The sequence below is a fragment of the Thamnophis sirtalis genome, unplaced genomic scaffold, assembly GCF_051295495.1.
Source record: "Thamnophis sirtalis isolate CommonGarterSnake01/CBP01778 unplaced genomic scaffold, rThaSir2_p1.2 scaffold_1, whole genome shotgun sequence".
In the NCBI taxonomy this organism is placed as follows: Eukaryota; Metazoa; Chordata; class Lepidosauria; order Squamata; family Natricidae; genus Thamnophis; species Thamnophis sirtalis.
Window position 1 is genome coordinate 160,657,157 of NW_028261381.1, and position 23,171 is coordinate 160,680,327.

At 45.0% G+C, this 23,171-nt stretch overlaps 1 protein-coding gene across 2 annotated transcripts in view; it reads right to left on the reverse strand.

Moving 5' to 3' along the window:
- Positions 1 to 11,439, reverse strand: part of TPM4 (tropomyosin 4) — a 34,817-nt gene extending 23,378 nt beyond the window's left edge. For both annotated transcript variants that reach the window (XM_087729404.1, XM_087729395.1), the window contains exons 1-2: positions 11,120 to 11,439; positions 3,453 to 3,578 (exon numbers count right to left, since the gene is read on the reverse strand). In XM_087729404.1, coding sequence (XP_087585530.1) covers positions 3,453 to 3,578; positions 11,120 to 11,233 — 240 coding nt within the window. In that variant the 5' untranslated portion in view covers positions 11,234 to 11,439. The remainder of the gene's footprint in view (positions 1 to 3,452; positions 3,579 to 11,119) is intronic.
- Between the last annotated feature and the right edge of the window lie 11,732 nt (positions 11,440 to 23,171).

The window sequence follows — 23,171 nt, forward strand, 5'->3', positions numbered from 1 at the left end:
ATTGCACGGGCTCATAGACACAATGTTCAGTTTAAGGTAGTCCAAAGGTGTCTTCTGCCCTCTCCTAAGGGAGGGCCTACCTTGAGGGGGGGCTCTTCTGAAAAGTTCAGTGTAGTCCAGAGGGGGGAGGTGCTGGGGGGTAAAGTGAGTTCGGGAATCAGCTGCAATGGTATGAACCGGGGAGTTAACCATAGTAGCAAGAAGTCTGGTAAGTGTGTTCATTTCAGCAGCTTCTTTTGATGACATTTCCAGGATCAAAGGAGTCCAAAGAGTCCAAAGAGGGAGGGAGGGAAGCCTATCTCTGGTAGAAGGGGGGGGGCGCTCCATTCAATAATCGGGCCCAACGTTCTTGGGGCCCAGCGCATCAAAAACAAGTCCAAGGTGGTCAATTTTATTAGCCAACAATGCTGGCGTCTATGGAAGCTGGCAGCTCGGAAATTAAAGTTTGCCGGTCCGCTGCCAGCTATGAATCATAGGACTCTCCACCTTCCCTCAACTCTGTCCCAGGGGCCAATTTCCCCCTCACCAATTCTCTCTTAGTTCTCCTTTAATCTCCACGGTCTCCACCAGTTCCTTCCGTTCAAGCCGCGATGTTAGGCGGCATAAGATGGTAACCACGGCCGGCAATGTCGGTGGCCAGCAACAGGCAGCGTCCCTCTGCGTCCCTGCGTCCCAAACTCCCCTCTCTCACCAGCTCTCTCGTTGTTCGCTGTTTAAGTTAGTTCCAATCTCCGCTGCAGCCTACAATAGTCGGGGGAAGATCAAAATTCCCCAGGCAGCTTGGCCATAAAAAAAAAAAAAAATCCCAAACAGCTGAGCTGAGCCGCGGCGTTTTTTTCAAGCCGGCAACGGCAGGCTAGCGGCACAGCGGCACAGCGGAGGTCGTAATCGCGGCGGTCAGGCAGCAAACACGAAGGGGGAGATCGGGCTTCTCAAACACGAAGGGGGAGGTCGGGCTTCTCAAACCAGCTGGGCCGCGGTGTTGGGCGGCGTCAGCGGCTTCAGCAATGCCGGCGTCTTTCGGAGCTGGCAGCTCGGAAGAGTAGAAATTTGCCGGTCCACTGCCAGCTCCCGGACCGCAAGAAATTCACACCACCCCCAGCCTCCCTCGGCTCAGCTCCAGAGCACAAATTCCTCCTCTCCACGAGATTTTCTTTCAGTGCAAAGCCAGAGCGGCGAACTCAGCAGCCATCCTTCCCTCCTTGCTTCCCTCACTCATTCCTTCCCTCCTTGCTTCCCTCACTCCTTCCCTCCTTCCTACCCCCCTTTCTTCTCTTTCTTCTTCCTTCCTCCTCTCCTTTTCCTTCTCTCCTTCCCCTTCCTCCCCTTTACCCTTCCCCTCTTCTTCCCATTCCTCCCCTCTTTCCTACTCTTACATTCCCTCCCATTCTTCCTCTGCCTTTCCCTTTCTCCTATTCCTCTCCTTTCTCCTCCCCTTCCTATCTTTCCTTCTACTCCTCCCTCCATCCACTCTATCCGTTGTTGTGTTTACATATTCTCCTCTTCAGGGGATGACCTGGTTCTCTCTTTTTTTTTCCTTATTTGAAAGTTACATAAACATACATTAGTTTTGATTGTTCGGCTTCAAATGATAAGAGGTCACACCAGAGGTGAAATCCAGCAGGTTCTGACAGGTTCTAAAGAACCGGCAGTGGAAATTTTGAATCGTTCGGCCGCAGAGTGAGGTGGGAATGGAGATTTTGCAGTATCCTTCCCCTGCCACGCCCACCAAGCCACGCCCACCAAGCCATATCACGCACACCAAGCCACGCCCACAGAACCCATAAGGAAAAAACATTGAATTTCACCACTGGGACACGATTTCAGGTTTTTTTTTCCTGTAAAATTTCAACAGTGCATTTGCAAGGAGTTGCAAAAAGAAGCAGCTTAGAAAAGAATATTTGTACCTCAAAGTTGAATTGTGGGTGTCCTTAGTAATCTCTGAGCTTTGCTGTTTTCTTGCATTACCAAACTAGGTAACATCATCAGTGCAGAACTCAGAAAGCACCAAGGAGACACACACACCCCAAGAAGAAGCTTGGAAGTGACAGTTTAGTTATAAGTGTTTTGAAATAAATTGGGGCAATAAGGCCTTTTGGGGGCGTGGATCTTAGAAGGATAATGGGCAAATGTATTAGTTTCGTTGCTTTTGAAGTGAAGTGCTTGCACACCAGCGTGGGAAGAATTAGGAGGTCTTGGTGCACTCTGAGCTTAGAAGTGCTTCAATCATTTGACTAGGCAACATTATCAATATGACTGAGTATGGGTAAACAACCAAGCTCACAGAGCACCAAACACTCCACTGCTCAAACCTGAGTTATACTCTCTTCTATTGGAAGGAAGGGACGCAATGGCTCAGTGGCTAAGATCCTGAGCTTGTTGATCAGAAAGGTTGGCAGTTCAGCGGTTCGAATCCCTAGTGCCGTGTAACGGAGTGAGCTCCCATTACTTTTCCCAGCTTCTGCCAGCCTAGCAGTTCGAAAGAATGTAAAAATGCCAGTAGCAAAATAGAGACCACCTTTGGTGGGAAGATAACAGCATTTCATGGGCCTTCGGCATTTAGTCATGCCGGATGACCCCGGAGACGTCTTCGGACAGTGCTGGCTCTTCGGCTTTGAACCGGAGATGAGCACTGCCCCCTAGAGTCAGGAACGACTAGCACATATGTGCAAGGGGAAACCTTTACCTTTATTGGAAGGGGGGAATGTGTATACTTCTCCAGCTAACGCTTATATGTTGTACCAATAATCTGCTCTGGCTGATGCAGTTGTGGTTCAATTTCCTATAAATTTTGCCTTATTGGAGCCTTAACAATGTCTTCCTTAGGTAGGCCTCAGGTTTTGGGAGAATTACCTCTATATACTCATCAACCATTACTTATTCTGTAACCAAAGTTACAATGGCACTGAATGTGGGATATTAACAACAGATCCTCATAGTTGTGACTATCCCTGCAGTCACACGATCATGATTTGGATGTTTGGTGACTTGCTCACAATTATGACATCAAAATATCCCGCAGCTATGTGTCTACCATCTGCAACTTTCACTGCCAGCATCTGACAAGGAAAGTCAATGGGGAAGCCAGCGGGAGGTAGCAAAGGGTTTTATGATTTGTTTTAACAACGGCAACCAGAATTGCTGCCGGTGTGCAGCATGGTCATGTGAAGCCATGCTTTACAATCATATCACTTAGTGACAGGTTACCATTGTTAAGCGAGGACTACCTGTGTTCTGGCTTCACTATACACACATCTTACAGTTTGCATTATGGGAATAGTAATAATTACCACCTATTACTAAATTGGTGTTGATACAATAAGGTCCAGGTTCTTGAAAGCTTCAGAGTTTATCCATTGTCACCTAGCCATGTCTTTTACCTCATTGAATCCCCCAACTCTCTTTTTCCCAAAATTCCTTCCCAGAAATCCCCATGAAGAGTCTATACGTACATCTGTGGCTTTCTTTTCAGCTTGCTCCAATTTCTCCTGGGCATCCCTCAGGGCTTCAGAGTACTTATCCAGCTCGTCTTCTGTTCCTTTCAACTTCTTCTGCAAAGCCAACAGCTCATCCTCCACCTATCCAGAGATCAAAGTTAGCCATTAAGAAAAGTTTCTCAAATTTCTAACATCATGCTGGCTGGAGAATTCTAGGAGTTGAAGTCTGCACATTTCCAAGTTGCCAAGGATGAGAAACACAACATTTTCAAAAGCGGCTTAGTAGTTACTTGATATCTTTTTTGTGTGTAGTGAAGACTAATTCTTCACCTCTTTCAAATCATTTTGTGGCTGTTTTAAAGAAGATTTTCCTTAGATCTGTTTTCCGTATGTCAGATTTAAAAGCCGAGACATCTGATCTTCCTGTACAGATTTCATATCAGGAGCCTAGGTTCTTTTAGATGCTATCTCTATCTCTATCTCTATCTCTATCTCTATCTCTATCTCTATCTCTATCTCTATCTCCCTCTCCCTCTCCCTCTCCCTCTCCCTATCTATCTATCTATCTATCTATCTATCTATCTATCTATCTATCTATCTATCTATCTATCTATCTATCTATCTATCTGTTATATTTGTGCTATCTATCTATCTATCTATCTATCTATCTATCTATCTATCTATCTATCATCTATCTATCTATCTATCTATCTATCTATCTATCTATCTATCTATCTATCTATCTATCTATCATTTATCACCTATCATCTATCTATCTATGTTATATTTGTGCTATCTATCTATCTATCTATCTATCTATCTATCTATCTATCTATCTATCTATCTATCTATCGAAGAGCCAAGGTGGCGCAGTGGTTAAATGCAGCACTGCAGGCTACTGCTAGATCAGCAGGTCAGCGGTTCAAATCTCACCGGCTCAGGGTTGACTCAGCCTTCCATCCTTCCGAGGTGGGTAAAATGAGGACCCAGATTGTTGGGGGCAATATGCTGACTCTCTGTAAACCGCTTAGAGAGGCCTGAAAGGCCTATGAAGCGGTATATAAGTCTACTGCTATTGCTATTGCTATTGCTATCTATCTATCATAGAATACCAGAGTTGGAAGGGACCTTGGAGGTCTTCTAGTCCAACCCTCTGCTTAGGCAGGAAATCCTATACCACTTCAGACAAATGGTTATCCAACATCTTCTTAAAAACTTCCAGTGTTGGAGCATTCACAACTTCTGGAGGCAAGCTGTTCCACTGATTAATTGTTCTACCTGCCAGGAAATTTTTCCTTAGTTCTAAGTTGCTTCTCTTCTGGATTAGTTTCCACCCATTGCTTCTTGTTCTACCCTCAGGTGCCTTGGAGAATAGTTTTGACTCCCTCTTCTTTGTGGCAACACCTGAGATATTGAAACACTGCTATCATGTCTCCCTTAGTCCTTCTTTTCATTAAACTAGACATACCCAGTGTATCTACATCTACATACTGTATCTATATATGTATATCAGAGGTGGTATTCAGCCAGTTCTGACAGGTTCTGGAGAACTGGTAGCAGAAATTTTGAGAGTGGGGAGGGAATGGGGATTCTGCTGCCCCACCCACAAAGCCATGCCCACAGAACCGGTACTAAAATGTTGAATTCCCACCACTGATCTATATCTATATATCTATATCTATGTGTCTGTCTGTCTGTCTGTCTGTCTGTCTGTCTGTCTATCTATCTATCTATCTATCTATCTATCTATCTATCTATCTATCTATCTATCTATCTATCTATCTTTCTATCTTTCTATCTTTCTATCTTTCTATCTTTCTATCTTTCTATCTCATCTCCTTTTCTGGATATGCTAATTGTGTCACTAATCTCAATGCTTTGTTTTTGCTGTGGGGTCTATTAACATTCAGTTATTGATAGTGATATTTTTTCATGTGTGAATGTTATTTCTCTTCAACTGCAAGCCTTGTATGTATGGGGCAAATTATGCCCCTCCATGAAAATTAATACACAGTTACATGGGAGAAAGATGTGTTTCAGGTACAACCTGCAAGGTATCTTCTTACCTTTGCTTGTCATTGCTTCTAAAATGACAAATTTCTTTGCAATTCCAACCCCAGGGTACCCCTTTTCCTCAGCCCCTTCAACAGAAGACTTCTGGAAAGAGCTGGCAAAATGAAAACTGTGTTTCTATAATAGCCATCAACTTCCCTTTGGCAATTGAGGAAATATTACAGATGATGATTTTGATGTCGGGTTCATTCATTAAGCTACATTGTAATGTAGTTCAGTTTAGGGTTAGTATAGTGTGTGAACCCAGCCACTATTGTTTGTTGAACAACCCATAATTACCTGGTTTGCAGACAGTGCTAACCAGCAGATGAATTCACATTCTACTAAGACAAAATCAAACTACATTATAGCTTAATATTATTATCAGTTGCACACATACTATCAGGCCTGCAGTTATATTCCTTTTAGTATCTTTGGCCTGCCAGACTTTCTCTCTCTTTCTTTACTATGCTGTTTCATTAGTGGGCAATTGGGAGGGGGGAATAGTAAGGAGTAGAATTGTGGAATGTGTTGTTGTTATTCCTTTCTAGCAATCAAGGTCATCTTTTGTCTCCGCACTTCAGCATCTGACCGGAACTTGATGGGTGGAAATGCCAGTGTGGCTGAAGAAGATTGGACTATGTGATGGATTTATGGATGTGGGGATAAGATCATTAACTTTCAACTGGGTGGAATCCCAGGAAGCTTTTAGATTTGGGATTCCACAGTTTGTGACAACATGTCTGTCTTATTAAATTGGAACTTTAAGGATAGCTCTGCCTTGGACTCTGATTTAATTCTGCATAATATTTGGAACGCTGACACATACATTCATACAAATGCAACATGCTAAATCAAATCCAAGTAAATGACATCATAGCTAGATTGATTTGGATTAGCAAATTGTATGCATAATCCCATGTATTTATGCTATCTGTAAATGATTTGTATGGCTGAGACTAGGTTCACCCATTGCATTAACCCCTAACCTGTTTGTGCCCCAGGATCTTCATGAAATCAGCTAGTTTTGGACTGTAAACCATGGTGAGCCTATTTAAGCATGGTTTATGCATGGTTTACCCATAGTTAATCTGCACCATAGAGAGTATTTTAATTTATTACACCTGTGTATCAGAGGTGGGTTCCTACCAGTTCGGACCGTTTTTGCTGAATCGGTAGTAACTTGGCGGCCTGGGTCGCTGGAACTGGCAGTGATCCAGGCCTGCCATGCCCCCGAACCGGTATTCTCGGTGGCGCCATAGGGGCCGCCATCTTGGTTTTGCCTTCTGAGCATGCATGGAGCAATTCTTGTTGCACTGCAAATGCACGTGAAGTACGCTTGTGTGGCGTGTCCCTGAGTGAACTGGCAGTAGCGGCAGCCAGAATCCACCCCTGCTGTGTATGGTTTGCCAATTGCACAGTGGCAGATAGGGCAACACTCCAGAGGGTTAACGTCATTGCCCATAGGATCATTGGTTGCCCTCTCTCCTCTTTGGAAGAGCTTTATAGCTCCCACTGTCTTAAGAAAGTTCAAAACATTCTTAAAGATCCATCTCATCCTGGGCATCCTTTTTTTTTTGAACTATTACCCTCTGGCAGATGGTACAGGATAATTTAAACAAGGACAAATAGGTTGAAAAGCAGCTTCTATCCCAGGGCAGTAATTATACTGAATTCTACAGTATAGTGCAATATTAATGCAATGTCGGATTTCCAATTTCAATTGTACAGAATGTGAAGGATGTGCGTTTGTGTTTTTATTTTCATAGTTATAATGTACACTAAAGATGGCATTTAATTTCATTGTACGATGTGGAATGACAATAAACTAAACTAAACAACTAAACTAAAGTAAACTGAAGTAAACTAAACTAAACTAAACTAATCAAACAACAGCTTCATTAGTTCAAAGTGAGACTTGATTTGGCTACTTACAGGGTTATTTTTTCCCAAGCCGCTCCTTTAGAATGAGCGGCCAAAATATGCTCCTTTCTTATCTTAATGACACTCGCTCTCCTTCCACTTTCCCATATAAATCCACATTGCTTCCTGAAAGCAGCTATTTATATCAGGTTGAGCATGCTCTGAGTGTCAGTTTGTCCCTCTACAGAAGAGAATTTCTGTTATCTAGTGGCTGGCTGGTGATAATGTGTCGGGCTGTTCCTTGGCTTCTGAGTGCTGGGAAAGAATGCTTTGTCCTCTGTCTTCTGATATGTTAGGAAAATTTGACCCTAGATGCAAAGAAGTACCCCTCACTGAACCAGTTCTGGTTTGGGGCTGATGCCATCCTCAAAATGCTACTTAAATGCTCTATATTAGGCCCAGGATACCCGCGAGACCACCTACTGCCACCGGTAGCCTCCCACTGTCCAGTGCGATCCCACAGAGTTGGCCTCCTTAGGGTGCCATTGGCCAGACAGTGTCGGCTAGCGACCCCTAGGGGGCGAGCCTTCTCTGTGGGAGCGCCTTCATCTGTGGAACGATCTACCCCCTGAGATCCGGACCCTCCCCACTCTCTCGGCCTTCCAAAAGTCTACGAAGACCTGGCTATTCCGGTAGGCCTGGGGCTGTTGACCCTTGATTGAGTTCCAGCCCCACTAAGGTTGAGTGTATGTTGTGTTCTTTTAACTTGCTTTGTCTTTGTATTTTAAATTTTTTAGTATTTTAAAAATTGTTGTTATGTAAGCCGCCCGGAGTCCTTTGGGATTGGGCGGCATACAAATTCATTAAATCTTAAATTCATTAAATCTGGAATGAGCTGCCCCCGGAGCTTCGTATAATCCCCGACCTTCGGTCCTTCCGACGTGCCCTAAAAAGTTGGGTTTTCCAGCAAGCTGGCCTGGCCTGAACAAAACAAAATAAATTATTGATCATTGTTAATTTTAATTGAATTTTTTAAAAAAATGTTATTGTTAATCCTAATTGGGTTTGTTTGGGATATTCTATTTAATTTTTTTTAACTTTTGTAATATGTGTTTTTTTTAATGTTGTACACCGCCCTGAGTCTTTGGGGAAGGGCGGCATATAAATCCAATAAACCTAAATCTAAACCTATATTTTAGTCAGTTTTGTTTAGGAGACTTCAGATTCCAACAGAGTGAAAAAGCTTCTTCTCATCAGCTTCCGTTCTAGAAATTTGCCCAGTCCCTACTTTTCCCAAGACTGCTCTAGAAGAAAGCAAAGTGGACACTGGGCACCCTAAAGATACATCACACTTTTTCAAAAGTTCTCAAACAGTGAAGCACATTATTAGCTAGGTTCATACATTGCTCTAAGCCATAGTTCATAGGTTTGTGAGTAAGTCAGAATGGCTAAGATTTTAGAATAAAATAACAGAGTTGGAAGGGACCTTGGAGGTCTTCTAGTCCAACCCCTGCTTAGGCAGGAAACCCTATACCACTTCAGACAAATAGTTATCCAACATCTTCTTAAAAACTTCCAGTGTTGGAGCATTCACAACTTCTGGAGGCAAGCTGTTCCACTGATTAATTGTTCTCACTGTCAGGAAGTTTCTCCAATTCTAAGTTGCTTCTCTCCTTGATTAGTTTCCACCCATTGCTTCTTGTCCTGCCCTCAGGTGTTTTGGAGAATAATTTGACTCCCTCTTCTTTGTGGCATCCCCTGAGATATTGGAACACTGCTATCATGTCTCCCCTGGTCCTTCTTTTCATTAAACTAGACATACCCAGTTCCTGCAATTGTTCTTCATATGTTTTAGCCTCCAGTCCCCTAATCATCTTTCTTGCTCTTCTCTGCAGTCTTTCTAGAGTCTCAACATCTTTTTTACATTGTGGCAACTAAAACTGGATGCCATATTCCAAGTGTGGCCTTACCAAGGCATTATAAAGTGGTATTAACACTTCACGTGATCTTGATTCTATCCCTCTGTTTATGCAGCCTAGAACTGTGTTGGCTTTTTTGGCAGCTGCTGCACACTTCTGGCTCATAGTTAAATGGTTGCCCACTAGGACCCCAAGATCCCTCTCACAGTTACTACTATTGAGCAAGGTACCACATATGCTGTACCTGTGCATTTCGTTTTTCCTGCCTAAATGTAGAACTTTACTTTTGCACCATTGAATTTCATTTTGTTAGATAGCATAAGCACCCAGTGTTCAAGTCCATCAAGATCCTTCTGTATCTTAAGCCTTGACACACACTAAGTGACAAATCATGGCCACAAGCCAGAATAAAACAAATGACATTATCTGTTTGTGCAATGATTGAATTTCCGCATTGCCAAAAATCAGAAAATGGGAGATGGAAGAACATCTTAAGCCCATTCTTGGACTTAGAGATGTTCAACTCCTACCCGGTGGAGCCTGTATCTGTATGCTCCTTCATAGGAATAATTTTGTGAGGAGTGGTTTGCCTGGCCTGAACCCATTGGGGCCAGCTGTATCCATTTCAATAGGAAAACATATATCGGGTCTGAATCCACATCTAGTTCTGTAAATTCATAGCAGTTCATTTGGCTCAAGTAGCTACACGGAGCTGAGAGCTGGAACAGTTGAAACATCCATCAAGAGTTGGAAAGGAAGCAGCAGCTTCATCCTAGCAACATTTTAATTGCATTGTAGAGAGAAAGTAACACAGCCCCCACCAGCCATGCCAGAATCCTGGCCCCAAAGATCAACAGTAAACTCAGCGGGCAATCTGTACTCTCCCTTTGTTACAGAAGTTACCAATAAGCACTTCTTAATCCTCCTTCCATCATATCAGCCATGACCTCATACATCCTCACAGAAAATATGAGACAGCTGTTCAGTTTCCCTTTAGTCCTTTCAAATAGTTTGTTTAGCAAAATTGAGGGCAGGGTAGGTAGAGTAAGTGGGATGTTTCAAAACAATTCCCTGTTCTAGAGGAAATACGTTATAGCTAAAAATGTTTGTCTAATTACCAAGAAGAATTGTGTTGAAAACGAGGGATGAACATGAGGGATGACTTTATCTCTGCCTTAAACGTCCTGGGAATGTGTAGCACACACCCAACATTTTTCTGAGAGTAAGACCCACTTGCAAAGGGAAAAATGCGTCCCCTCAGATTTGGTCTCTAACATGGAAATAACACAATTGAACAAGCCCTGCTTTGAAAAATAACAGAGTGACAAGAGTTGGAAGAGACCTTGGAGTTCTTCTAATCTGGTCCAACTCTTAGTCAAGCAGGAAGCCCTATACCATTTCAGACAAATAGTTTTACAGCCTCTTCTTAAAAACTTCCAGTGTTGGAGCACTCACAGCTTCTGGAGGCAAGTTGTTCCACTGATTAATTGTTCCCACTGTCAGGAAATTTCTCCTTAGTTCTAGGTAGCCTCTCTCCTTGATTAATTCCCATCCATTGCTTCTTGTTCTGCTTAGAGGTGGAGAATAGGTTGACACCCCCCACCCCATCTTCTTTGTGGCAGCCCCTGAGATATTGGAAAACAGCTATCATGTCACCCCTGACTCCTTCTTTGCATTAAACTACACAACCCAAATGGAAAAGCTCTATAAGGAAAACCAAGTACTTATTCCAGCAATCGTACCACAACCAATACATACAATTCTTGCAACACCTAGCACATTCAAAAAGCACGCACAAATCCCTTGCAAACAATGAACCCTCGTTCACATCACACACAGACCCTTCACCTGCTTGCACTTGTCTTCAGCTGCTTTCTTGTCCGCCTCAGCCTGTTCTGCTCGGTCAATGGCATTCTCCTTGTCCAGTTTCAGCATCTGCATCTTCTTCTTGATGGCTTCCATCTTTGCAGTTTGAAGTAAAGGTGGCTTGGGGTGCTTCTGTGTAGGAGAGAGAAGGTGAAGGCTAGCCTTCAGTTGGAGGCTGCGTGGAGAGAAATGGGCACTTCAGCAAGTGAAGATAAAGTTCTCGGAGAGCCTTCTCGCTGTGGTCGGCTACAGTTCTGATTGTGTCCCTGGTGGCTCCACTCTTCTTTCACAGGCAACCTTTCTAAGAGATAAGTTGGAACCCAGTCAGTCCTGGCATCTTTAGCACTCGGGGATCACCTTATTTGGGCCTCAGCTTCTTTAAAGAAAGAAAAGCACTGTTTCCATTTTTAACCTTCCAGGAGGAGCAAAAGAGAATGCAGGGGCTGGAGAGAAAACTTGTCCGCCATTGTCAAGCAGTTAAAAGAAAAGTCAGCAGGGCTCCAAAAAATAATAATGGTTTTTGCTTCTTCCATGATATTGGGTGGCTCCTTCAGGGGTTCAGTCCAGTTCAGCCTCTTCTTAAAAATTCCTGATAGCCAGAGAATGCCTTGTTTTGTATGAATCATAGCATGGCACACATCTGAAGCATTCACCAATGATGTGTGTGTTATGATACACATTGCAAAGGATGGGTCTTATATTATAAGCTTGCGGTTGCCATTTTGACACGTCTTATTCTCCTTCCTCCCAGGGAGACCCTTCTTGTGGGACCCTCCCAGTTCCAAATTAGCAGGTCAAGATGAAACTGAATTTTATTTCATTGACATTTAAATCTAGTTACAGGGAATCCTTAACTTATGGCCGACTGCTTTTCAAAGTTACAATACCCCCCACCCCCAAAGTTACTTTACAACCTGGTGTCAAACTTCCAATGTCAGCCCCCAATCACGTCACCACATTTTGGCAAACAGCTCACTTGTTGCGACTCTCCACATTCACATGACTGCAATTTGCAACGGTTTTCCTGGAAACCGCCGTTTACTTCTGGTTTCTGGCATAACCACCGTGTAACAACAAACAGTGGATTCACTTAACAATTGTGGCGTTTGCTTAACAATTGCAGCATTCGCTTAACAATTGCCACAAGAAACATTGTAAAATTGGGTCCAGTCACCTGCTTTATGATCATCACGGCTTACAATGGTTATGGTTCTAATTCGAGGACTACCCGTAAAAGCAAATAAAATTGGTTCAATTACTTTAAAGGCCTGCACATAATTTTAAAAAAAATTGGGTCACATTCAAAATTACACATGGATAGTGGCTTTCCACAGTCTCGTATTTATATCTGGGGATTTCAAGGGGTGCTGCTGGCAGCCTTTTAGAAATACAGTTACTGCCAACTAAAATGAGTTGCTAAAATTATCTGTTTCATATAATTATGGCAGCTGCAGTTTTCGAAATCAGCAAAAAAGGAAGTGGTTGATTCCTCTTAGTATGTCAGGCAGTTTTCCATGTGTGTCCTAAGATAAAGGGTCTAAATAGGATATATGATAAATCATTGGCTGCTATTGGAATTGAAAACTGCTGTTTTCAATTCCAATAGCAGCCAACTGCTGTGTTTTCAATCTATGTTATCAGAATTATTGTTCTCTTCATAGAAAACTATTGGAGCCTTGATGGCATCACATGGTTTCTGCCACAGGCACCCCTTAAAAAAAAAGTTTAGCACTGATTCTGCTGCATATTACCTTCTGGCCTTAAGGCAGTCCTCAACTTACTTGCAATTGGTACTAGAATTTTCATTGCTAAGCAAGGTGGTTGTTAAAAAAGTCAGACCCAATGTTGTGAGCTCTTTTGCCACCGTTGTTGAAGTTGTTAAATTTATGAAGTCATTAGCATTAGCACTATAGCACTTGGGCATATACTACTTCATAGTGCTTTTGCAGCCCTCTCTAAGCGGTTTTACAGAGTCAGCCTATTGCCCCCCCAACAATCTGGGTCCTCATTTTACCCACCTCAGAAGGATGGAAGGCTGAGTCAACCTTGAGCCTGGTGAGATTTGAACTGCCGAACTGCAGCTAGCAGTCAGCTGAAGTAGCCTGCAGTACTGCACTCTAACCACTGTGCCACCTAGACTCTCATTAAGTGAACCTGGCTTCTTTTTGCTTATCGAAAGCCGGCTGGGAAGGTCGCAAAGGACAAACACATGACCATGGAATACTGCAACTGTTGTAAAAATATGTCGATTGCCAAGGGCCTGAATCTTGATCATGTGACTTTGAGGATGCTTTAACAAGGACCGGGTCATAAGCCATATTTTTCAGTGCTATTGTAGCTTTGATTGGTCGCTAAATGAATTGTTTTCAGTCGAGGATTGTCTAGGTCAGGGATGTCAAACTCATTTTATTGAGGGCTGCCTAAGGTTTGTATTTGACCTTGGGGGGGGGCTGGGGAGAGGGTGGTCAGAGCGGGCATGGCCAGCATGATGTCACTCATGTCGGGAGGCACCTGTGGTGGCCTGAGTGCTCTGCCAGCAAAAACAGGCTCCAGAGCTCCGTTTTCAGCTCCTGCAACCCTCTGCCAGCAAAAGTGGATCTTGGGAGGGCTGCGCACAGCCCGTGCGAGTTCCAATTTCGGCTGCAGCAGCCTCTGACATTGAAAATGGAGCTCGGCAGGACCGCACAGATCTGTCCTTCACTGTCCAGGGTAGCCCTGTGGGCCAGATCTAAGCAACTTGCGGGCCAGATCTGGTCCGCAGGCCCTGAATGTGACACCCCTGATCTCGGTATTTCATTAGAGGGTTCAGATTCTAAGGACTGCTATATAGCACACACCTCTGAAGTCACACCTAAAAGCTATGGATTGCCTCTCCCTGTTCTGTATTAAGCTCTGTACAAAAAAGGAAGTATGTATTGATTATATCTGTAATAATGTAGGGAAAAGGGTCCTTTCTACTGACAATAAGACTTTATCATGGGAATTTTCATTGCATCTTGCGTCACCATTTCTGCAAATCAATGGAGAATAGTTGGCATGAATTGTGAACCAGAATTAATCCAGGAGAAATTAGATAACACTTTAAAAAATGCCCTTGAGTGCAAGAAGCCCAAATGCTTCTTGGGTTCTGAAACTGGCCAAGTTTTAAGATGTCACTTTTAGGAAACCAATTCTTGTGGGGGTGGGGGATGTAGGAAACTGGCATATAAATCAGAAATTGTCCTACAAAGGACTACATTTCCAGTTGCTCCGAATAGCTTTACTGTCCCGAAATCCATCTTGCTATTATGGGATTTCCGAAGCCGCCTTTGCCAGTCCATTGTGTCTACAACAGATACGGCTGGGCCAGACAACATAAGTGGAATTCTGCTTGGAAACTCAGTGGAAATTAGATCCATCCCACAGGAACTGATGAGACCCTCGTCCATAACCTTGTATGGCAAACATTGAGGGGTGTAGAGTGAAAGACAAAGCTTTGCAGGATAAGGCAAGTGACAGGCAAAGACAAGAACCAGAGACAAATTTGGCAGCCTGTGAGCGAGAAACAGTTGTTGGTTATTAGAACCCAGGTATGAATCTTTTGATGTCTTTCAGATGCATGAGGACCACAACTCTCAAAGATTCCCAGCTTGCATGGCCAAAGCCATTTCTAGGAGTGGCAATCCTTCCCAATATTCGGATTAACAAGAGTTGGGAAGGATCTTGTAGGTCATCTAGTCCAACCCCGTGCATAAGCAGAAGACCCGAAACCATTTTTGACCGATGGCAGTCCAGTCTCTTCTTGAAAGCCTCCAGTGATGAAGCTCCCACAACTTCTGAAGGCAACTTCTGTTCCATTGGTTGATTGTTCTCACTGTCAGAAAATTCCTCCTTATTTCCAGGTTGAATCTCTCCTTGATCAGTTTCCATCCATTATTCCTTGTCTGGCCTTCAGGTGCTTTGGAAAATAGCTTGACCCCCTCCTCTCTGCGGCAGTCCCTCAAATATTGGAACACTGCGATCATGTCTCCCCTAGTCCTTCTCTTCACTAGACTAGCCATGCCCAGTTCCCGTAACCGTTCTTCATATGTTTTAGTCTCCAGTCCCCTAATCATCCTGGTTGCTCTTCTCTGCACTCTTTCTAGAGTCTCCACATCTTGTTTTTATAGTGTGGTGATCAAAAGTGGATGCAGTACTCAAGCTGTGATCTTACTGGGTCTTTATAGAGTGATATTAGTACCTCACTTGATCTTGATTGTATCTTTCTATTAATGCAATTTAGGATTGCGTTGGCTTTTTTTTGGCTGCTGCTGCACACTGCTGGCTCATATTTCACTGGATCACTCCACAATCCCTCTCACAGTTCCTGCTATTAAGCCTGGTTTCACCAAGTCTATGTATGTACTTTTGGTTTTTCTTGCCTAAGTGTAAGACTTTACTTTTCTCTAATTGGATTTCATTTTGTTAAATAGGGCCCAATGTTCAAGTCTGTCAAGATTCATCTGGATCTTGAGTCTATCTTCTGGGGGGGGGGGTAGCTATTCCTGCCAGCTTAGTATCATCTGCAAATTTGGTAAGTTCCCCTTCTATTCCCTCATCTAAGTTGTGTATGAAGATATTGAAGAGTACTGGGCCTAAGACAGAACCTTGTGGTACCCCACTGCTTACTTCCCTCCATGTAGACGTAGACCCATGAAAGACTACTTGTTGAGTATTGTTTGTCAGCCAGTTATGAATCCATCTGGTGGTGAAAGCAATAGCAATATAGCAATAGCACTTGGACTTATATGCCGTTTCACAGTGCTTCTACAGCCCTCTCTAAGCAGTTTTACAGAGTCATCCTATTGCCCCCAACAATGTGGCTCCTCATTTTACCTACCTCGGAAGGATGCAAGGCTGCGACAACCTTGAGCCAGTGAGATTTGAACTCTGAACTGCAGCTAGCAGTCAGCTTAAGTAGCTTGCAGTACTGCGCAACCTCGGCTCTATGATGCTATCTATCCCACTTTTTTCTATATATTCAAAGCAAAGCAATGGGTGGAAACTAATCAAGGAGAGAACCAATTTAGAAATAAGGAGAAATTTCCTGACAGTGAGAACAATTAAACAGTGGAACAACTTTCCCTCAGAAGTTGTGGGTGCTACAACACTGGAGGTTTTTAAGAAGATGTTGGATAGATGTTTGCCTGAAATGGTACTATCTTCCAACTCTGTTATTCTGTTACTCTGTTTTGTAAAGTATCCCAGAATGTAGAATATGAGTCTAGGCCAGCTCAAGGAAATTTTGAAGTTGGAGGACAGTAGATCCTGCCAGTGACAGTTATTGAACATTTAACAACAACAACAACAACAACCACAATTCTTGGAACAGAGGCCTTTTTAAAAGCTCAAATTTGGTATCTGTGCATGTTCAATCTGCAGTGTTCAGGACCTCTCTGATAGCATGATGTCTGGCATAGAATTGCAAATATGGCATACATGAAGGACAGCCAGTTGGTGAATGAGTCTTCATTATCAAAGAGACAAATTATAGGATTTCTCAAGTTGGAGACCGCCAATTATAGAGAGGATTCAGGGAGTTTCTTTTCTTTCCCTCGTGTTTCCCATTTGCAGCATAAGGCCAATGAAAATTTATAAATCTTTTACTCTGACCCTGTAGTTAAAAACATGTCATCTGCTCATAAATATCAATGAACAGTCAATACGTGACCTGGAGGCTCTGGAGAGACAGTCTCCTATTAGTACTTTGTTAGGCTACCTTTAAGGCAGGGGTGTCAAACTCTAGGCCCTGGGGGCTGGATCCAGCCCATGGGGTGCTTAGATCTGGCCGAAGGGGCTGCCCTGGAAACAGGAAAGAACCGGTCTGCAGTGTTTTAGTCCTCAAGGCTACGACTGACAGCCAGCAACAGCCAGGCCGCGCCTGATTGGCTAAGGCATGGCATGGCTGAGCGCGGGCTGTCAGACGCGCGCCTATTGGCCTCCCTGCTTGACAGCTCCGTATAAATAGCTGTCAAGCAGGGCGGAGTCCCGATCTACCGCTAGCCTGTCTACTGTTCTGTCTGTTCTAATAAAGAGCTGTTAACTTACCTCAGGAGCCTCCTGCCTCATTCTTCCTCGGTCCACTTCACTGGCGACGAGGGTGGGATACACAGGCCCTGAGTAACAGCCTAAGACAGAGACAGGAATTTGTATTTTTTTTCTTCGCGCTGCCGAGAGACGTTAGCCGCTAGAACCATGGCCGCTATTCCCCCGTTCGCTCCTTTTGGAACTGCCGGTGAATCACGGGCCGGGTTCCTGGAGCGCTTCGAGTGCTTCCTAATAGTGAACAACAGGCAGGGGTACTCGCAGGCACGCAAGTGCAGTTTTTTTCTTAGTGCCTGCGGTCCCGAGATGTTTGGGACAGCCTGCTCTTTCGTGGCTCTGAGACCCGTCTACAAACTGCGCTGGGACGAGCTGATGGCTGGGCTAAAGAACCATTATGCTCCTACCCTTCTAAAATCGTGTGCCGCTATACCGGGGACCCTCGGTGGGTGCCTGCCACCGTCACTGAAATAACTGGTCCCTGTTCCTACAGGGTCCACCTACCCGATGGCATTGAGTGGTGGCGCCATGTGGACCAACTTAGGCGCTGCCATCCTCAAGAGGCCTCGACTCCATCCGACCTGCAGTGGCCGGCCACCGTCACCTTGCAGTCAGCCCCAGGCCCATCGCAGTTCGCAGCCTCCATTCCACATGAGGCCTTCCCCGAGTCAGGCCTCTCCTACCCAGTTGCCATGTCCCAGCAACCTGTTACACCATCTCAAGCCGTCCCTGCATTTCCCAGTTCCTCCAGTGTAGTCCTTCCGCTACAAGGCCTTCCCAACCCCCTTGCCGCTTGCCGGCCAGTTTGTATTTCCCCGCCTGTTCAGGCTGCACCCCTACCGCCCGGCCTACCTCCTCCTGGGATTCCGCCATCCGGACTAGGCCTCCGTGATGTCACCCGGAGCTTCACTCCCTCAGGGGAGGAGCTGCTACGGGGACGTCTTACCTCTCCGGCACCGCCTCTTGAACTGAGGCGTTCTGAGCATGTCCACCACCGTCCCGCCTACCGTCACAAGTACGCCTGTGCCACATCGACGCATGCGCCCTCGCTGGGGGGGGAAGAGGTGTTTTAGTCCTCAAGGCTACGACTAACAGCCAGCAACAGCCAGGCTGCCCCTGATTGGCTAAGGCGCAGCATGGCTGAGTGCGGGCTGTCAGACGCACATCCATTGGCCTCCCTGCTTGACAGCTCCGTATAAATAGTTGTCAAGCAGGGCGGAGTCCCGATCTATTGCTAGCCTGTATACTGTTCTGTCTGTTCTAATAAAGAGCTGTTAACTTACCTCAGGAGCCTTCCGCCTCGTTCTTCCTCAGGCCACTGCAGTGCCTCTGCCAGCGAAAATGGAGCTTGGGAAGGCTGCGTTTGGCCCTCTCGAGCTCTATTTTTGCTGGCAGAGGGTTGCAGGAGGCCATCGCAAATTAAAATGGAGCTTGTGAGGGCCGCAGGTAGCACTCCCAAGCTCCGTCTTTGATGGCAGAGGGTTGCAGGAGACCGTCGCAGCCAGTGGTGGGTTTCAAAACTTTTTAGAACCTCTTTTGTAGGTGTGGCCTGCTTTGTGGGAGTGGCTTGCCAGCCATGTGATTGGGTGGAAGTGGCTTGCTGGCCATGTGACTGGGTGGGCATGGCCAACTTGTAAAATGTGGTGAAACTCACTTAACAATGCTCTTGCTTAGCAACCAAAACGTTGGCTCAGAAACTCTGGCATTTGAAGCATGCAAGTCTTAAAGCTGTCAAGTTACAAGACCCTCACACCCCTAACCCTTTAGAAAAAAAAACCCAGGAGTGTTCAAACTTGACAGCTTTAAGACTTGTGGACTTCAACTCCCAGAATTCCTCCTCTCGCTCTTCATCTTGATGATGTTCGGACGGGCGGGGGGAGGGAGCTGGAACCGGTTCTAAACGGCACTGTAGATTTGTGGAACCTCTTCTATAGAAAAGATTAGAACTGGCAGGAACCCATCCCTGGTCACAATTCAAAACAGAGCCTGTTTTTACTGGCAGAGTGCTCAGGCCGCCACAGGCGCCCCTGACATGAATGATGCCGAACTGGTCATCCCACCCTGTACCCCTGAGGTTAAACACAACCCTGATGAGGCCTTCAATGAAATTGAATTTGGCACCCCTGGTTTAAGGAAATCCTGAAAACTCTGAGCTTATACAGTTGACACCAGTCTTATTGTACCATATAGGATGCCAAGCATAAGCAGCTCAAAGAGGTTTACAGTACTTCATTTACCTGCCCTCCTGCCCCTCCCTCTTTCCTCCTCCTCCTCCTCCTCCTCCTCCTCCTCTCACTTCAGGTGTTCAGGGAGATACAAAGATTTCTGGTTCTTGCACTTCTGATGGCCTCAACCATTGTCATTTGATGCCATTGTAGCATATCTTTCATGTCTCTCCATCTTTCTCTGGCTCTGCCCATCATATTTTTTCTATCCACCATGTTTTAATCCTCATTCATTTCCTTATAACAGGGGTCAGTAAACTGTGGCTCTGGAGCTGCATGTGGCTCTTTCCTCTCTCTGCTGTGGCTCCGTCACCGGTCGGTGCCACAATTTTGAGAGGAGTTTCCGGTGGCGGAGAGGAGGAGAGAAGCACAGCACTCCAGGAGAAGACTCTATGGCAAGGGGAGGGTTTTCCAGTTGTCTCCACAATTGATAGGGCTTTCGGTTATGACAGGTAGAGGAAAAAGTATGCCACGGTAGGAGGAGACACTACGGTGGGGGAACTGAACTTCTGGTCAGCTCCAGAATTGAACAGGGGGCTTCCAGTTAGGACCTTTGTGGCTCCCGGTGTTTTATTTTCTGTGGGAAACGTGTCCAAATGGCTCTTTGAGTGTTTATGTTTGCCGACCCCTGCCTTATAACATCTTCATTCTATCCCTAAATTGGAATCCAAGGGAGAAAATAAACCGATACCAGTGATGGTTAACCTTTTTGTCCTCGTGTGCTGAAATCGCACATGTGCCCTCGATTGTTGCGCATGTTCCTCACCCACACTGCAATGCGCCCTGCCCCCATGCATGCACATTACTCCCTCATGCCCCTGCACATGTGTGTGACCCCCCCAAGACCCCGCCCTGTGCATGTGCGTAACACACACCCTGTGCCCCGTTATGGGCCTAACAGGCCTCCCTGAAGCCTCCTGGGCCCGGGGCCATCCGGTGCACTCCCCTCTTCACCCCTCACTCTGTGCATACGACCTCATACACATGCGCCGCATCTCCCACATACATAGCAGAAACCTGAAAATCTGCTGTCCAGCAGAGGCGCACACGAATGTGCGTGGAGCTGAGCTGGACGACGGTTTGCGTGCCAGCAGAGAGGGCTCTACGTACCACAGGTTCTCCACCATGGACCTAGATTGCATGCATAGCCTACATGTATCATTTTATTTTGAGGCCAAACTATTTGAATTAAATGGACTATTACATCCACTTGGTCCACCAGGGCTGAAAGGCGGGGCATATTACAAGTCTCATCAATTAGGAATGTACATCTGGTGGGACCATGAAAAAGGGCCTTCTTGGTGGTGGCCCCATTCTTTTAATGGAAAATAATTATCCCCAAGGTACAGTTGGTCTCTTTCTGTGGCTTTCCCAAAGGTCCTGAAGCAAGGGTGTCCAAACTCAGGAACTTTAAGGCTCAAGGCCCCAGACAGAATTCTGGGCGTTGAAGTCCACAAGTCTTAAAAGTTCCCAAGTTTGGACACCCCTGTCCTAAAGTGTGGTTTTGCCAGCAGGCCTGGGGATCATGAATGGAACTGGTCAGGTGGCTGATTTGTGTGTTGTTGCTGTCCTAGGGATGGTGTGGTGTTTTTAATGGTTTTTTTTATTATACAGTGTGTGTGTGTGTGTGTGTTTAATGTGGGCATCCAGTGCCCTATGCATGAATTTGGTGGCTTATGTAAATGTGTTAAATAATAACAAAATAAATATCTCAGTTGACAGGAAAAAGGTTTCATTAGATGAGCAACTCAAATAGTTAGAAGAACCATCTCTGACTCTCATAGGCTGACTCAGATTATTTCCGTTTCCATCACTCTTCATTTCATCTGTATTCCTATATTTAGTTATTTGTGTCCTGCCCTTATTACTTTTACAAATAACTCAAGGAGGATAATATATCCAGCACACCTTGTTCCTCTTGTTTTCCCCACAACAACCACCCTGTGAAGTGGGTTGGACTGAGAGAGAGGGACTTGCCCAAAATCACCCTACCAGCTTTCTTAGCTAAGGTGGGACTTGAACTTACAGTCTCCCGCTTTCTGACTTGGTGCCTTAATCACTACACCAAACTGGCTCTCATATGCAACCCAGAGAACATTTTCATTATTAATGCAGTTATGAATCTGTGAGTTTGATACACCTTCACACATCCTACTCACTAGTTACATAATCAAAAGAATAGAATTCTTTATTGGCCAAGTGTGGTTGGACACACAAGGAATTTGTCTTTGGTGCATATGCTCTTAGTGCGTGACCCGACAAATGCGCATTAGTCAAATGTGCGCCGACAAAACCACAACATCAAAACCGCGATTAGGGTTAGGGTGGATGGGTTATAAGGTTGTTTTCGCGTCCTGGTTTGTTGATTGTTGATTGTTGATTGGCGCGTGATTTTGATGTCGTGGTTTTGTCAGCGCGGTTTTGACGGCGCGGTTTTGTCAGCGCGCATTTGACTAGCGCGCATTTGTTGGTGAACCCTCTTAGTGTACATAAGCAGAATAAAATACATTGATCAGGAATAAAAAGATACAACACTTAGTGATAGACAAGGTTACTAATAAGCTATCAAATCGTACTAGGAAACAAATAAAACAATATAAATTGAAAGATACAAGCAACATGATTATAGTCATAAGTGGGAAGAGATAGATACTAGGAAGGAAGAGAAGAATAATAGTAATACAGTCTTAGTAAATTATTGACAGTGTTGTGGGAATTAATTGTTAATCAAAGTGATGGCATTTGGGGGAAAACTATCCTTCTAACTAGTTGTTCTGGTGTGCAGTGCCCTATAGCCTCGTTTTGAGGGCAGAAGTTGAAACAATTTATGTCCAGGATGTGAGGGGTCTGTAGATATTTTCACAGCCCTCTTTTTGACTCGTGCATTATATAGGTCCTCAATGGGAGGCAGGTTGGTAGCAATTGTTTTTTTCTGCAGTTCTAATTATCCGTTGGAGTCTGTGTCTGTCTTGTTTGGTTGCAGAGCCAAACCAGACAATTATGGAGGTGCAGATGACAGACTCAATAATTCCTTTGTAGAACTAAATAGTGGATAGAGTCATTCCCCACACTCCTCTGCAGCATCTCACCTTCGTCGCCACTATTGTGTGTGGGCTTTAGTAGGCAAGAAGCAGACCAGCATAGATACCACAGCATTTATTGACTCAAAATGGAACTGAGGAACAGTGGGAAATTGCCTGGCAGGGCCTTAACCAATCATAATACATGAAAACCCCCACCCAAAATATGAATGTTCAAAGTTTCCCTCCAAAACAGTTGGAGGTAACAGTTAGGGTCGTCTAAAGGTTAGTTTCACTTTAGCAGGGCTTAACACCACTATTATATTCAATACATAACACCTCCTATAAAAATAAAAACCATATAGACAATACCAGTAGTGGGTTATGGCTGGTACGCTCCGGTACCGGTGTACTGGTGCCTGCTGGGAGCATCAGACACCATTCCGGTACAGTGCTTTGGAGATGCCACCTGCCTGTCTGCGTTGCTTAACTGTATTTGACCCAACTGGGCCATTTGCGTATACGCACGCAGCGTATGGCACCTGTGCAATGCTCCGCCGAGCAGCTGGAGCGCTGCAGGGCGGCGGTGAGCATGTGTGTGCAGCATGCATGCACGTGGTGGGTGCCTGGCCCCGTCGCAGCGTACCGGTTACGACAGGATCCGGAACCCACCACTGGACAATACACAGAAATCAGAGCCGCTGTTGTTAAGGCTGTGTTTAATTTTTG